Source organism: Erpetoichthys calabaricus, chromosome 11 (genome assembly GCF_900747795.2).
Source record: "Erpetoichthys calabaricus chromosome 11, fErpCal1.3, whole genome shotgun sequence".
NCBI classification, from domain to species: Eukaryota; Metazoa; Chordata; class Cladistia; order Polypteriformes; family Polypteridae; genus Erpetoichthys; species Erpetoichthys calabaricus.
The window spans coordinates 87,480,869-87,496,690 of NC_041404.2; the positions used below are offsets into that span (position 1 = coordinate 87,480,869).

The 15,822-nt window shown below is 34.7% G+C and overlaps 1 protein-coding gene across 8 annotated transcripts in view; it reads left to right on the forward strand.

Annotated features, from left to right (window-relative positions):
• The window catches only part of LOC114660688 (serine/threonine-protein kinase BRSK2-like), a 221,142-nt gene that overhangs the window by 66,089 nt on the left and 139,231 nt on the right, over positions 1 to 15,822 (forward strand). For all 8 annotated transcript variants that reach the window (XM_051933874.1, XM_051933875.1, XM_051933876.1 and 5 more), the window contains exons 2-4: positions 6,738 to 6,832; positions 12,415 to 12,500; positions 14,473 to 14,613. In XM_051933874.1, coding sequence (XP_051789834.1) covers positions 6,738 to 6,832; positions 12,415 to 12,500; positions 14,473 to 14,613 — 322 coding nt within the window. The remainder of the gene's footprint in view (positions 1 to 6,737; positions 6,833 to 12,414; positions 12,501 to 14,472; positions 14,614 to 15,822) is intronic.

A 15,822-nucleotide genomic window follows, 5' to 3' on the forward strand; every position in this document is an offset into this window, starting at 1 on the left:
TCACCATTATATAAAAAAATCCTGCGATGCAACAAGATTTTTTGGAAGATTTTTTCAAGTCCTGTGAGATGAGACTTTGGCCATGAGATTTTTTCAAGTCACGCCCTCCTCTCAACCATTTTCAACCACGCACACGGTAATCTCACCTCTCATTCGTGTGATGTGAATGCTTTTGACAGACAGTTTCTGCTCTCTCAGCTCTTATAAATTGTAACGTTTTCCTCACTTTAAGTTCCCAATTAAAGAAGACGTATTATGTCAAAATATTATTGAAGAATTTCATCACGAAGGGTTATCAACATAAAAAATGAGTACATGGGCAATTCTAGCCCAGAGAAACGATGAAGTCAAACGAATTAACGACAAAAATGACAATTGGTTACACGGCAAATTGGTTAAATGTGTATTGATAGACTATGCTGAAACAGTTGGTTGCGATCATGTGGAAGAAGAAAACATTAAATTACAATATCCCAAAGAATATCTACAACTGTTAACACCATATGGTCTTCCACAGGCCGAATTACTGTAGAAAGAAGGATGCATCCAAGAAAGGTAATAAGTATATCTTCCGTGGATAACATTACACATCAAAGGAGATCTTGATATGCCATGTGTATTAAAACGTTAAAAGTTTCCCTCAAACAGGTTTTTTTTTTTATGATCAGCAGTTGAGAAAGAGCTTTGTAGCCAAAGTAGTACGTTTGATAAATTATTCTTTAATGGGCAGGAAGCCAGATTATGTTTTTACGGTTAATGCATTTTTTTCCTGAGTCCAGACACTAAAGTTAGTTATCTTTTGGCCTCGATGTCCCTAGAGGTTTATTTTCCCTAGGATCCCTAGAGGATCCTGTTATCTGGAGATTTTGTCCCTGATCATCTTACCATAGCATATATTATTATTAAAAAAGATTCTGCGCTTAGCCATTATAATTATTACAGACTTAAAAAGTATACCGGTAGTTAGAAACAATTTAGGTTATCCTTAATTCCACTGTGGAAGCTTCTTTGTTTTGTTTTGCTTATTTATTTGTTTGCTTCTTATTTTATTTTTTTTTTATCTTTGGAATTGTAATTTTTTTCTTTTCCTTTTTGTAAAGCACTTAGAGCTACACACTTTATATGAAAATGTGCTTTACTAATTCATGTTTATGTTGTTGTTTTAGTTCCCTAAATTTAGGTGCTATAATGTTTGAATGTCTCACTGCTTTACAGTAAATACTCTTCCAAATAAAAAACTTCTAAATTTATCAAATATAAAACTTTCAAACACTTTTAACGTCACAGTAATTATTGTACAAACTATTTCATGAAATTAATCAGACTGAAAATTAAAGAAAATTTTTATTGTAAAAATGAAATCATATTACAGTTTAGTGCTTTCACCCTGGAAGCATTCTTGGAAATTGTCTTCTGTGAGGTCCATCAGCATATACGTCTTTGGATGTTTTTAGTCAGTTTGATCAACTTCATCACAGACCCCAAAAGATCTCTGATGACATTTGATACAGTTAGGTGAATTTTGCTGTATAATGCATAGTAGCAATTCTGGTATTGTCCATTAACTGACGTTCACTGACATTTATGAGTGGATCACAAAAATTAGTATGACCTGGATGACCAGTATAGCATAGAAATATTAACTCTGTGATTATACTGTTGACATATATTTCTTTGTAAATACTGTTTGTTTGTAAAAGAGGATTTAGTACAACTATGTGTGTGGAATACTGTAAATTAACTAAGGTGTTAGGTTGAAAATGATAAAACTAGTGTTTCAGTTTCTAGTACCAGCTTACACTGGAACTGTAATCAAGTAAATTGTTCCAGTTTTAGAGATATGGTCTTCATTGTGTTTTGTATTTTATATAAATTGCTTTGGATAAGTGTTGTGAAATTAAATAAATGTAAATACAGGTGGACCTTATTTGTAATTGACTTGTGTTCACTCATACTTATGGGTTAAGTATGACTTAAAGACCATAAGGGATATTTGCCATGTATATCTTCATAAATTCATGATTTTTAAATGCAGTTATTATTGTAAAATAAGATGACCACAACTCCTCTGTAATATGTAATGTGGTGCAAAGCTGCAGTGGCCAGGACTGTAGAAGCTATAGCTTATACTGCTTGCCAAATCAACACTTTTCTGTGCAGTGATGCTAAAATAACAACAGATTTACCTTATCTGGAATAAGACATGAGGGTTATTTTGTTATGGCATACATAACAAAGTGTCATACATAAGTATCTAAATAAGAAAGAAGCTGGAATACAGTTGATTTTTAATTTGACAATTTTAAAGATGCATCATATGCTTAAAAAGCAAAGCCTGATGATTTGTTTGTCATTTCTACCTGTTCATTCTTTATAGTAACTAGGGGGCTTCGCCCCCAGCTCGCTTAGCTCGCCAACCCCCCCGGCCTGTGCTACGCACCAGCCACTTCACGTCTCTGTCGCTAGTGTATGTGGATTTCACTTTTACCAAACAACAAATCTTTTAATTCTCGCAGATACGCCTCTTCATTGGGAAGAAACACTGCTTTTCCCTGATGGCAACATGAATTAGACGATCTACAAATCTCTGACTTAAAGTTTAAAATTTGAACACTATATTCGATCTCGAACAGCACGGTGGCGCAGTGGGTAGCGCTGCTGCCTCGCAGTTAGGAGACCCGGGTTCACTTCCTGGGTCCTCCCTGCGTGGAGTTTGTATGTTCTCCCCGTGTCTGCATGAGTTTCCTCCCACAGTCCAAAGACATACAGGTTAGGTGCATTGGCGATTCTAAATTGTCCATAGTGTGTGCTTGGTGTGTCGGTGTATGTGTGTGTGCGCGCCCTGTGGTGGGCTGGCGCCCTGCCCGGGGTTTGTTCAAGGCATACAGCCGCAACACAATGGTCCAAAACTGTTTAATCAACCTTGCTCTGTTGGCCATTGAGAGAAAACTGGTCAAGTCTCTAGAAAAGACTCCCACTTGGTATGACAGAGTCACATGGCCATTTCCTACTAAAAGAAAGAAGGGCAGAATTTACATTTAATTAGCTTGATGCAATAATTGACCAATTTTATGATGTAGGCCTAAAACATGCTTCCCCTGTTTGAAAGACTACCAACTGCCACTGGTTTATAGACTTGCTTAGCCGGTTGAAAGTTGGAGTGTTTTAAAAAGTTCTAGTCACAACTCATCTAAGAGTTTGCTATCACAATTTTGTTTATTAGATATTTTTGAAAAGTTGAAGCATAATAAAAAATTCATAATAAAATGTAGTTACATGCATTAGTAGAATATATAAAATATGTTTTTAATACCAATTTACAATATAATGTTTCTAAAATTGCTTTCATAGCTGATTTCAACTCAAGTCATGAAAAAATGTATGTTGTTAGTTACTGGATATGGAGGATCTGTGGCTAACTGTAGTACAGATTTAATTTTTCAGTTGCTTTTATTTCTTACTTTGACAAGCATGAATTTTATGTCACTTGCCCTCTTTGAATTCAAGGAGCAGGAAAATTGAGCTGCTTTAATTGAGGTTTGTGTAAGATGCTGCCCAGCCACAGAGAATAGCATGGGACAGGGCAGAGGAGAACTGCACAGCTGCAGGTGTTTAACTGTTTTTCCTTCAGGAGCAGCTGCTGAATGAATAAAAGATAAAATAAAATATATATACTGTCACAAACTCGACACAGAGTCATAGAAAGGTTTGGGGCAGCCACCCGTATAATTGGTTTCCTGGCTGCAAAAGTTGTTTAAATGAAAATGGCACTGAGGTGCACATAACCAAGTCCAAAACAGAACTGAGGGAATAGGGAAAAGCTGAAGGCTTTTAAAGGGGAAGTTAAGAAGTGAGATCATAGGGGTCAGGCTCATGAAGGTCTTCAGCCAATGGTTCAAGCCCGGACGTGACATCACAGGGGCTGGATCCGGCAAGGTCTCCTTCCATAGGCTCGGTCCCGGAAGTGACGTCAAGAGAGCCAGGTGGAATTTCCCGGGAATGGTCTACAGGAAAGGGAGAAAAAGAGTCAGTGCTCTCTGGCACATCCCGGTATGCCTCGTGCCTAAGTACTGCCCTTACTCAAGCCCTTTAGCTGCCTCCCATACGCATGTGTGTGACAATACACATTGAAGTAACAGATCTCAAGGTAAAACTGAAACAGCAGTAAAATAATCTGTAGTTGAAGTAACATAGAATGCTTCTCTGGTTTAAGACAGATGAGTTTCCAAATTCACCAATAATTCTTAAAGATTTTGAAATTATAAAAAAAAATGTAAATATCTTAAAATTATCTCAAAATTGAACCATCCTAACATATTTCTTTGAAAAATAAGTATGCTAAGTTTAAACAAAATTGGTCCATTGGGAGCCGAATTGTTTCATATGTACAGACAGATAGACAGACATGGCTATAGGAAAAATCACAGTTTTTAAGTGAATGAAATGTATCTTATGACTAAGATATGGTTCAGGATTTTTGTATGTTAATTTACTTCAACTTACACTATGGTCTAATAGGAAAATTAATGATATTAAAATGTAAAAGCTATCAGAGTTAATAATAAGACTCTCCATGTTACCAACTTGATTTGCACATTTAACAACAGAAAAAACTTGTTTTAGCAAGCACTTCTGTTTTAAAAAAATTAGTGTTTTGGTGATACTGTATGGAAGACATAAATTAATGTAGTGGTGTAATACTATTGTAGAATCATAGTGACACATCATAACTATCTGAGGAAGCAATTGCAAAATATTATTTATGATTATATTTATAGATGTTGTAAAATGCACTTTACAATGTGTATCTTGCCCTGCAGTGGGCTGGCACCCTGCCTGGGGATTTGTTCCTGCCTTGCGCCCTGTGCTGTCTGGGATTTGCTCCAGCAGACCCCCGTGACCCTGTGTTAGGATATAACGGGTTGGAAAATGACTGACTGACAATGTGTATCTGCCTCAGAGATTGTTAAACTCATAACAAATAACAATTGTGCATGCATGGATGCATTAGATACATACAATGTTTCCTGTAAATAGAAAATTTAGTGGTGAACTTCCACTCCACAAAGATTGCCACTGCAGTAGCTGCTACGTACTGTATTCAAACAGGCTGCTACAAGTGTGAATGTGCAGGTAAAATCCCACTGCAACTTTATTTTGTTATTTTTTCTCATGACAGCCATTAGACAGTCCAGGGTGTATTTTCAAAACAAGAAAGCAACCTTTTATTAGTGATTTATTAGTACAGTATTTTATGAAACTTTGAAAGTTTAGCTTGCCTGGCCTCAGATTTTCAATACATAGTGAATCTTTTGGTTTCATTAAAATAACAATTTAAAAAATGTTATGTTTGTAGAACCACAAACCAATAAAGAATGAACGTCTTTTGAATACGATCATCATACTTAATATTTTAAAGTGGTTTGTTCCAAGTAAAATGAAGGTAGTCATGTAATGCATCAGTAATGTAATATTTGATTTCTAAGATGAGTAAACATCACCAACAAAATACTTTTCATGGAGAGAATTTCAAGTAGCAAATTAGCATTTCCCGTGAAATAGAAAAGTGAGTCAGTGTGCACTTATTTATAAATAATCTATTTGTTAATTTGTTCTTCTGTAAGAGTTGTACTTAATTATTTCATCTTTATTTAGAAAAAAAGTTTTTTTAATTAAAAATTCTGTTTGTGTTAATTGATTTTTATTTATTATGTATTAACTTATTTATGTAATTGTTTATTATTATTATTAAAATTAAATGGAAAAGTTCAGTTCTCTGATTTTTTTAATGCCCATATAGTAAAACAGCAAAACAATGATAACCATCTGTGTAATCGTAAACACCATAATATAGTAGAAATGGTGACCAAAACAATAAAGATTTTCAACAGGGAGCCCCCTCCCCACCCCAACCAGTTCCCCTCTCCAATGCTGTGCCCCTGCTTCTGGATGAGATTTTTGTGGGAAACCTACAGTATACTTTGTAAGGCTTACTTGAGTTATATTGTGCATATATTTGCATCTTTTTAAAATGTATATACTTTTACAATTTAAAGTGAAAATTTCCTATTGTAATAAATTATTGCACATAGAATTAAAAAGACTTTGACAAATTAATTTTTTCTTGCCTTTATTCTTCTATCAACCTAAAATTGAGCCTTGCATTTTAAGGTTTAATTTGGATAATAGCAGTTTGTAAGAGCCCTGTATCCAGGGTAGTTGAAAATTCTTTCAGCCTGACTTAAGATAGCAGGCATCCCTTCTAAGATTATGTTCAAATGCCTGTGTAGGGCAATTTCATATTTTTATTTCCAGATTAATTATTGATTAGGATAAGTATATCTGTTTTATGAGAGAAATTGTACGTAAAACACTGAAAATCCCTAGGTATTTTTCTGTATTTGCACAGGTTTATGGATTTGTGATTGAAAGTATTTTTCAGTTTTCTCTGCAAATAGAAACATTTTATGGAGTATAATTTCCTTCCTTTAAATTATTTAAAGTATTCTGAACTAAAGTGCATTTACTCTTAACAATGTGTAGTTAAACATTTAATCTACTGTATAATTAAAGTATAACTTGAGCTAAATATACAAGGTTAAATAGCTGCAAAAATAAGCCTTTACAGACCCTGATTTGTAGAATCCAGGATTTGACAATATGATACAAGAACATTGCTAAACTAAAATAAACTGAATAATTCTGAAATGTTCTTTTTTGTTTCTTTATTAATGAAGGGCTGGTGAAACTAGGAGTACATTGCATAACTGGCCAGAAAGTTGCCATTAAAATTGTGAATCGGGAGAAACTGTCTGAGTCTGTTCTCATGAAGGTAAGCATTGGTATTTATTTCATAATACTTTTTTTACTTTTATTAAAATGCATAGAATTGTACACATTTACTGAAAGGTTAGTTTTGCTTATGTTATTCTTTAGTCACAGAACAAGCAGAACATTTATTGTACCTCTCAAAATTTTGTTATTTGTTAAAGATTTCATTTATTTACAGATAATGAAAAAATAACATAACGATAGTAAGATCTAACAATTCAAGCAGTGTTTATTAATATTTTGTTATTTATTTATAATTTTATCTTTTATTTATTAGTTGTGAAGCCACTTGGTAAAATCTGCAAAACTAAAGAGAAAACAAAATTGAAAGTTTTTGTTTGCTCTCACAAATCTCCTTTTCTCAAGTACTGCATATAAAATGCCCTAAAAATGTACATAAAAATATACATAATTGGACTGAAGATCTGGTCTTGAGTAAATATGTTATGGTTATGTTGCCAGAAGACATAATAAACATTTCAAATGTTTGATTTTGTGTCTAAAGAACTTATGAGACATATACCATTGGTTCTGCATCACTCAATAAATTACCTTTTGGATTTAGCCACATTTATTTAATTGCAGATGACAGATTTAGAGAACTGTATCCACACTTGTTGACAAAAACAGACAGCATCCTGTAAATGAGTTAGTACACAGAAAAGACTAAACTTTCTTTCACAACTTTAAATGCAAATTGTAGGGTAATAACAGGCGAAACACTTAGGATCCTAAGAAGATAGTAGAACTATAAAAACTAGAATCCACAATGCATATCAGTAATGATCATACATGAAAAGTACTCTTGAATATTAGATAAATCTACAGTAGGAATCATGTGAGATGATGAGCTGACTATTGCTAAGCATCTTAGCACAGAATTGAACAAGCTATACAATGTATGCATGGCGTAATATTCAGGTGTGTTTGGTGACTAAGTTAGCTGATAATGAAAGTTTTGTATTTGCTTTATCTAACTGTCAGTTATTACATTTTTGTTTGTGAAATAGTTTTGTGACAGTGAGTCGTATTGAAAAGTAATAGTGATAATAAAATGCAATTACATGTGTTAACAGACTACATGAAATAAGAGCTTTTTAACAGCACTTTACAATGGAGTTAAAAACAGAGCACAAATAGAACTGTGGTGGCACAATAGCTTTCATACACAGAATATTGCAATTCAAGTGAAGTGAAAATGTCTTTGATTGATGTGTGTTAGTGGTGGAGGCTCTGTGACCAATTGTTTAATTTTCTTAAACATAACATTTTTGAAAGTATACATAATAGAGTAGTATATAGTAATTAGCAACTGAAAAATATCCATTAATACAATATTAGATAATAGCATAAATACTATTATACTAATTAATACAATATTAATAGATACTAGCTTAAATACTACCATAAAATCAGTATCAATATTAACCTAAGAAATGAGGAAAGGAACGGAAATAAGTTTCCAATCTAGCTATTAATATCAATTAAAATGTTAATTTGTTAAAATTATATACTTAAGAACAAGGAAAGGAACTGATTTATTGTATAATAAGAATATGAACGGTACTCAGCCGTGATTGTTCATGTATATCTGGGACTGAAAGATCATGGGCTGGGCACACAAGATCGGGGTCACTGAAGTCACTGAATCCTCCCAACTCCTGTAACGGTGTGGGTTGGCTCCATGCTCTCATTTCCATTTTGGGAGCCTCTTGAACCCGACACTGTCAATAACGTAACTAGATGACCTGTCATATGAGAACAAAACACCTGCCTGCTTGCTCGCTCTCTCTCTCTCACTCCATCCATCCATCCATCCATCCATATTTTAACATCCTTTCATTTTCCTCTGTTCTCCTTTCCTTTTGATTCTCTTCCCCTTCTTGAACATACATTCCCCTTTTATATACTGGGGAGTGGTTGAAGGTCTGATTGCCACGCCGCACATGCTGGCAAGGCAACACATAGGTGGCCAACCATCTCACACCAACCCAGAAACAAGCCGCCTTAGCAGACGATCGTTCACACCTCCTCCATTCTGCAGCACAAGCGCATCTGATTATTTATTTGTTAAAATAAGGCCACTCTTTCTAAGCCATAACCCACCATACCACACCTCCCAATGCCACTCTCCATTTATAAACCAGTCCTATGTTTATGTCGGTTATGGCAGCTGCACCTTTCCCATGTTATTAATTATTTCAAACACCATTTAGCTAAACGTTGGTAATGCTGGACCTTTACAATAATAATCTGTAGATAAACTGAATTGAATTCATCCTTATACACGCTTACATAATTGCTTTCCCCTTCCATTTATTTCCAGAGAAGTGACTTTTTGTACTTTATTAGTTAACTTACCCAAAGCAGCAAACAAAGGTGATTCAAGGGACTCTGGGAGCCCCAGGCAAAAAAAACTTAATGGAGCCCCTAAAATGCACCTTCACCTAAGTCTCAACATGATAAAATGTCTTATTTTAGTGTAAAGTGTAATTTAATAAAATCAACAGCAAGGATTTACTAAAAACAAATCATTTATTTTAATTTTGTTAAAAACAGATTAGATTAAACACCACAATAAATAAAACTGCATAAAAAATTAAAAAAAAAAAATTTTTCAAAATCTAGATAAATGAAAAAGTAAATAAAATGTGACTAAATATATGGTGTACATGGTAACAAAAATACAAATTGCACATTGTAACATTTTAAACCACAAATAAAACTGCACATAATATAAATTAAAAAAAAGTAAAGAAATTGCTAGTGAAGGTATTACTATAACTTTCAGAATCGCTGTTCGTGGGATTTGTCTATAGCAAATGCAGCTGCTATGTCCTTGAGATTCAAAGACCTTTGAACACTGCACAATATTGAAGTTGCAGCTCAGACTACAAGCCTCTCCTGGCACATAGTAAACAGTTTTAAAGAAAGAAACTTCTCTCACCAGAGGCAACAGTGATAGGAATAGTCAGGAATATTGAGGGACTATGTTTTGACTGCTTAGACCCCCATCTGTTACCCAGTTACCCATTGGCTGAATTAGTGCTGCTGATTTTGGCCACTGAAAACAGTGAGGTCTGGAGAGACTTAAGCTGAATCAGAATTAGCCAAATTGCCTAAACAGAGTCAATCCAATTTTTGCTTCCAAACCTGTGGTTCTGATTACATTTAGCGTTAATAAAAGAGTAACGTTCATCACTGACACTCTCGCACCAAAGATTGGGGCCCTGCCTAAGTGGGGTTTCTGATTGTGTCGTTGTAGTGTGTCGATGCTCTGCTTCAAGGGGAATTCCAGTAGATTTGTCGTTGCAGTGAGTATCTATGTAAACAAATACCCTCTGGGGTCCCCTCCCAATTCTGGGCCCCAGATAATTGCCTGCCTTATCTGTCCTATCACTGTGCCTCTTGCAACAGGAGAAGGGAGCTGCTGTGTGAACTGTTTTTCACACATGTGCTGTGCCCCTGAGCAGTTAGTTCTGTGGTTGCAGCTCAGTTGTGCACAAAGATCCCCGAATAGAAACATTGTAAATATTTCTCTTTCTTCCAACGTTCCTCGTACTGTTTTTTTGCTGTGTTTGTTTTCTGTGATTTTCAGTGATACCTTTTGCTTATTGTTTGTCAACATTTGAAAAACATCCATTGGAATTTAACTCATTGTCACCCTCCTATAGTAATGGCAGACACGAAAAAGTGACAATTCACATTAGAAAAAAAACTTGAAATTTTTTGTGGCTCTCGATTCCAGCAAAAAGACGTTGCCAGTGAATTCGGAATTTTGCCATCGACACTGTCAACTTTCTTGAAAGACTGAGCAAAAATAGAAGAAAAATCTTGGGTTGCAAACCTTGGGCCTCAGCGCAAATGTATGCAAACTGCTGTATTTGAAGACATCAAAAACACAGTTTTTATGTGGTTCAGTGATGCTCATTCAAGAAACATTCCTATTAGTCAGCCACTCATTCAAGAAAAAGCAAATTCACTGTGTATCTCCTTGGGCCACGAAGATTTTACTCCCAGCTGGAGTTGGCTAATTCACTTTCAATTGCAGCCAAAGCAATCTTTGGAGAAGAATCTGCAGTTCCAATTGAAAAAGCAAATGAATGGCGTGCAGGTGAAATTAGGAAAATCATTTCAGCTTATGAGGCTGAAGAGATTGCTGCTTCTACCAGCTGCTACCGCATCGCACTTTTAGAACTCAAAGGTGATCCATGCCAAGGAGGAAAAAAATCTAAACCAAGGTTGACAGCCCTACTTTGCTGCAATTCAACTGGCAGATACCAAGTTATTCCTCTCATCATTGGCAAGTCGACCAATCCTGGATGTTTTAAGCGCATTACATTACTTCCCTCCGAGTGTAAAGCATACCAGCAAGCTTAGATGGGTCAAGACATTTTGAAGGATATGAAGAAGAAAAGGAAGATTCTGCTTCTGATTGATAACTGTGCGGCCCACAACATGCTTCCACATTTAGATAATGCTCAGGTTGAGTTCCTCCCACCCAGTTGCACGGCAGTGCTTCAGCCATTGGATTTGGGCATCATTCGCACCCTGAAAGTGTATTATCGCAAGGAAATGCTGAGAAGAATTCTCATCAGCATTACTTGTAGACAGGAGGAGATGAAAATTAACGTGAAAGAAGCTATTGAAATGATTGCAAACACCTGGATGCAAGTTAAAGAAAGCACTATAGTGACAATAGAGAATCTTATTACTACAAAATTTTCATTACAACAAAATATTTTTAGGTCCCTGGCACTTCGTTGTAACGGAATTTGACCTGTATATATTGTATATTTCAGGGGTGGGCAAAGTCATTCCTGGAGGGCCGCAGTGGCTGCAAGTTTTTGTTCCAACCCAGTTGCTTAATAAGAAGCACTTATTGCTCTAGAAACATCTTCTGCTTCATTTTACTTATCTCCCTAATTAAGATTTTGAACCCTTATTGCTTATTTAAGTCTTAAACAGCTGCATTCTCGGTTTTTAATTGCTCCTTATTAGCAATAAGATGCAAATGACAAAAGAAACTAGCAATTATCCATTTTGCTTGTTACCCTTTACACCTGTGTGTATTTATCGTGCACTATTTGATTTAATTAAATACTTGGAAGGAAAGAGAAGAGAAAAAAGTGAAGGATTGAGAATTACCCATCCGTTTTAAACTTCAAAGTATTTGGATGATATCTTTAGAATGGAAAAAAAAATCTAGGATATGAGAATGACTTGACATAGCAGAGTGAAAGCACTAACAAGCCATGAAATGTAATTATTGGCAAGGATTGTTTTCTAATTAAGCAACTGGGTTGGAACAAAAACCCGCGGCCACTGCAGCCCTTCAGGAATGACTTTGCCCACCCCTGGTGTATATGATATATATACAGTGCATATTGCATACCTTGTATACTTTTGTGTTTGTGTATTTGTTGGTATTTTGTTGTTGTCAACTGTTCTCTTCTCAGGAGACATACAAAAAGACTTTCATTGTACTTAATATGCATAGTAATAAACTTGAACTTGAATTTGTAGAGTGGAATATTTGAATTTGAAATCTTGTATTGACTTGCCAGTTCTTGTTTTGTGTAGGTGGAACGAGAGATAGCAATCCTGAAGCTAATTGAACATCCTCATGTGTTGAAACTTCATGATGTATATGAAAACAACAAGTATTTGTAAGTATAGCAGTGTTTGGGAGTGTTAAGTAGCATTTAAATATAAGTGACATTTAGTTTATTTTTATCACTAAATGCAGTAGAGAAGCAGCCATGAGGAGGTATATTGTGTTATTTAACAACCTTAAATATTTAAGAGTGTTGTATAAAATAAGGAGCCAGAAACCTATAAGAATAACAGAAACCATTTGTGAGATATGTAAGATTAGCTGATTCATGAGATTTGTTCTGCACTTCATATTCACATATAGCAATTATCAGGTGCTGTTTGTTTAGTATATTATATACAGTGTATCTATCACAGTGGTAGACTTAGCACTGCTGCCTTGCAGTACTAGAATCCTCTGTTCATATCCCAGCTGAGGCAGTGTAAGTGTATACTTTGAAAGATTTTCACACATTTTTCATACAGCTCCTTCAGCTTACCCCTGCATTTAAAAGATGTGTATGTTAACTTAAGTAGTTATTCTTGGTTAACCTGTAGAGAAGTACAGTACAAATCATCTAGTGTTCACCAGTTCCTAAAATTGGATAACTCTAATTTGAGGTGACAAATGACACATCACAGAATTAACTAACCCTAATTTTAGCTCATTAAAATTAAAGAGTTGTTTGGAACACTATTTGTACTTATGAAGAGAATAGTGTTAGTGTTACTATTGGTTAAAAACAGTAGAAAAAGCTTATTAGGTACAAGTGTAGGTAAAGTTACATTAAATTATATCACTGTTCTGAAGATAACCATTTATGCAACCAGTTGCTTTAACATAATTTACAAACCTATTTAAAATAAAAAGGTAGTAAATTGACAGTTTTTCTGTAAGATGTTTATTAAAATGCCTACAACACCTTTGTGAAATACATATTGCTATAAAATATACATTGCTCTGCAGTTTAGAAACTACTTTTTGTTAATTTATATTACCACCAAATTGCACTTCATAAAAGTTGTTTGCAAATTGAACGGCTGTAATGCATAATGTGGAGCACGGGGGCACGTATAGCTGCCCTAGCCTGACACGGTCAGGCAGAAACATTAGTGCAGCACACAACACACTTTTATTCAAGACTAGGGAAGTGCTTTTCCTTGCTCTCCAAAGCACATCACTGTACAGAGCACCAAAGTACACGGTTCACAGTCCTTTTCTCTCTCTCTTCTTTCTCTTGATTTCTTCCATCTCCATTCCTCCATTAAGCTTCATCTGCTTCCTCCCAACAATAATTAATAATTAGGGGATCATATTAAAAACAAGGAAGGGATGATAGTGTAATGTTTAGTACCCGCTCTATACCGCAAACCTGAATTGGATTATTTTTCAAGCAATCTATCCAATAGAAAGTTTAACTGATAAGGTACTCATTTATATACTGTTAAAATTTATTTACTTCTGGTCTTCATCCATTTTTCAATGTCTCATCTTCTATACATATATTCACATGACTGAATAATCACATACCATGTTATGTAAGAAGTAGGGCAGATTTTTCTACTTTTTGTGTCTATTCTTTTAACAACTATATCACTCTTAAGTGATCTGAGAGCCCTTTTTATATTAATAGAGTTTTCATCATCAAATATTCTTAGAGTAATCAAATTCAGATGTTTTCAAAGTTTTAATTATAATGTGGCATTCTTATAATAAACTTGTTTTCTAGCTAAAGTTACCTATGAAATTAATAATAAGTTAACACTATATGAAAAACAACATTGAATTCCATTTTTCTGTACATGGATCCTTTATGTTTTCCCCTAATTGAAAGTATTTATTACTATTTGTGTTTGAAGATATTAGTCAGTTTTACCATTTTCATAGTTATTGAAAATAAATAATTTTTGTGGTTGTACTATTTATGTATGCAGTATATAGAAATTTCCAGGTTTTTCTCTATAAAATTCTAAGGCACAAACTGTTGAGCAAAAGTACTAATTGTCTTTCTATAAGATCATGCTGACCATCTATCTTTATGGCAGGTATTTAGTCTTAGAACACGTGTCAGGGGGAGAGCTGTTTGACTATCTGGTCAAGAAGGGTAGACTAACTCCAAAGGAGGCACGCAAGTTCTTCCGACAGATTATCTCAGCTCTTGATTTCTGTCACAGCCATTCTATCTGGTGAGAATCTCTATATTGAGTATAATTGCTTCATTTTTATTTAAAGTAAAATTTCTTTCTTTGTGTTTTTTTCCCCTAACTGGCACTAGAAAGTGTTTACTGCATTTCTATGTTTTTTTATTACCTAGCCATTAATGTACTTTCAGCAATTTCTTGTTTAGGGTGCATTTATTCATAAACATTAAATAAGAGTCATTTGTTCCAGAGGCACTCAAAATAATATGAAATATCCACCTCCGCGTTGCTACTGGATGCATTCTGATTTTATAATCCAGTGGCACTACGTAACTTTCCATCTTTATTAAATTGTTATCTTCTGGTAGGATCGTTTATTTCCAAATGTAGATGGTTCAGTTTTATTTCCCATTCTAAAGCAACACACTGTTATAATGCAGCATTTTTAAATGAGACACATGGAAAACTTCTTTCAAAAAAGTTTAATATTTCACTTATAACAGCAGAAGGCTCCATTGGCTCTTTTCTACACCTAAAATAATACCAAAGAAAAGGTGGACATCATCAAAGATTATGTTTTTATTTGAAGTACTAAAGAAACTTGGAAAAATAAGCAGCTTGTGTAGCTTTTCATCTGTGCCATCCTTTATATGTTATTATTTTGTCATTTTAAATGGCTTCCCCACCATCCCACCTTCCAAGAAGTACACACTCTCTCTGTTTTTTGTTAAAGTCATTCTGAAATTTCATTTTACATTAAAGTGGTACTCTTAACAGAAAGTGCAGGTTTCTGTCTCTTACTGTGCTCCCTGTTGGGATTGTCTTCTGTCCCATGCCATCTTGATGGTACCCAAACCCAAACCCCAGGCCACCTCTTTTTAAGTTACTTACCTTTTAGAATTTTTAAAAATTATTGGGGTGTTTACAAGCACAGTTTTTGAGTTATCCCATTATAATCTTGTCCAAATATGTGTCAGCATTTATTTTATATATTCTGAGAAAGGGATTGCTTGAAAGAAATATTCATTACTGATTTATAACTAGCTGATTTTATATAAAAGTGAGCCAAGTGCATCCACGTTAATGGAATGGTGTCATCTCACCAAGGAACAAACTAAAAGAATGTGCGTTTTGTTACTATACTGCAGGAGCTGATAAAAGAAAAACACAGCAGTTTTTAAACTGCCTGGAGAAACATGCTGTATCTTAGTTTAACTAATTACACTGCTTAAACTTATTGTCTTTGTACAACAT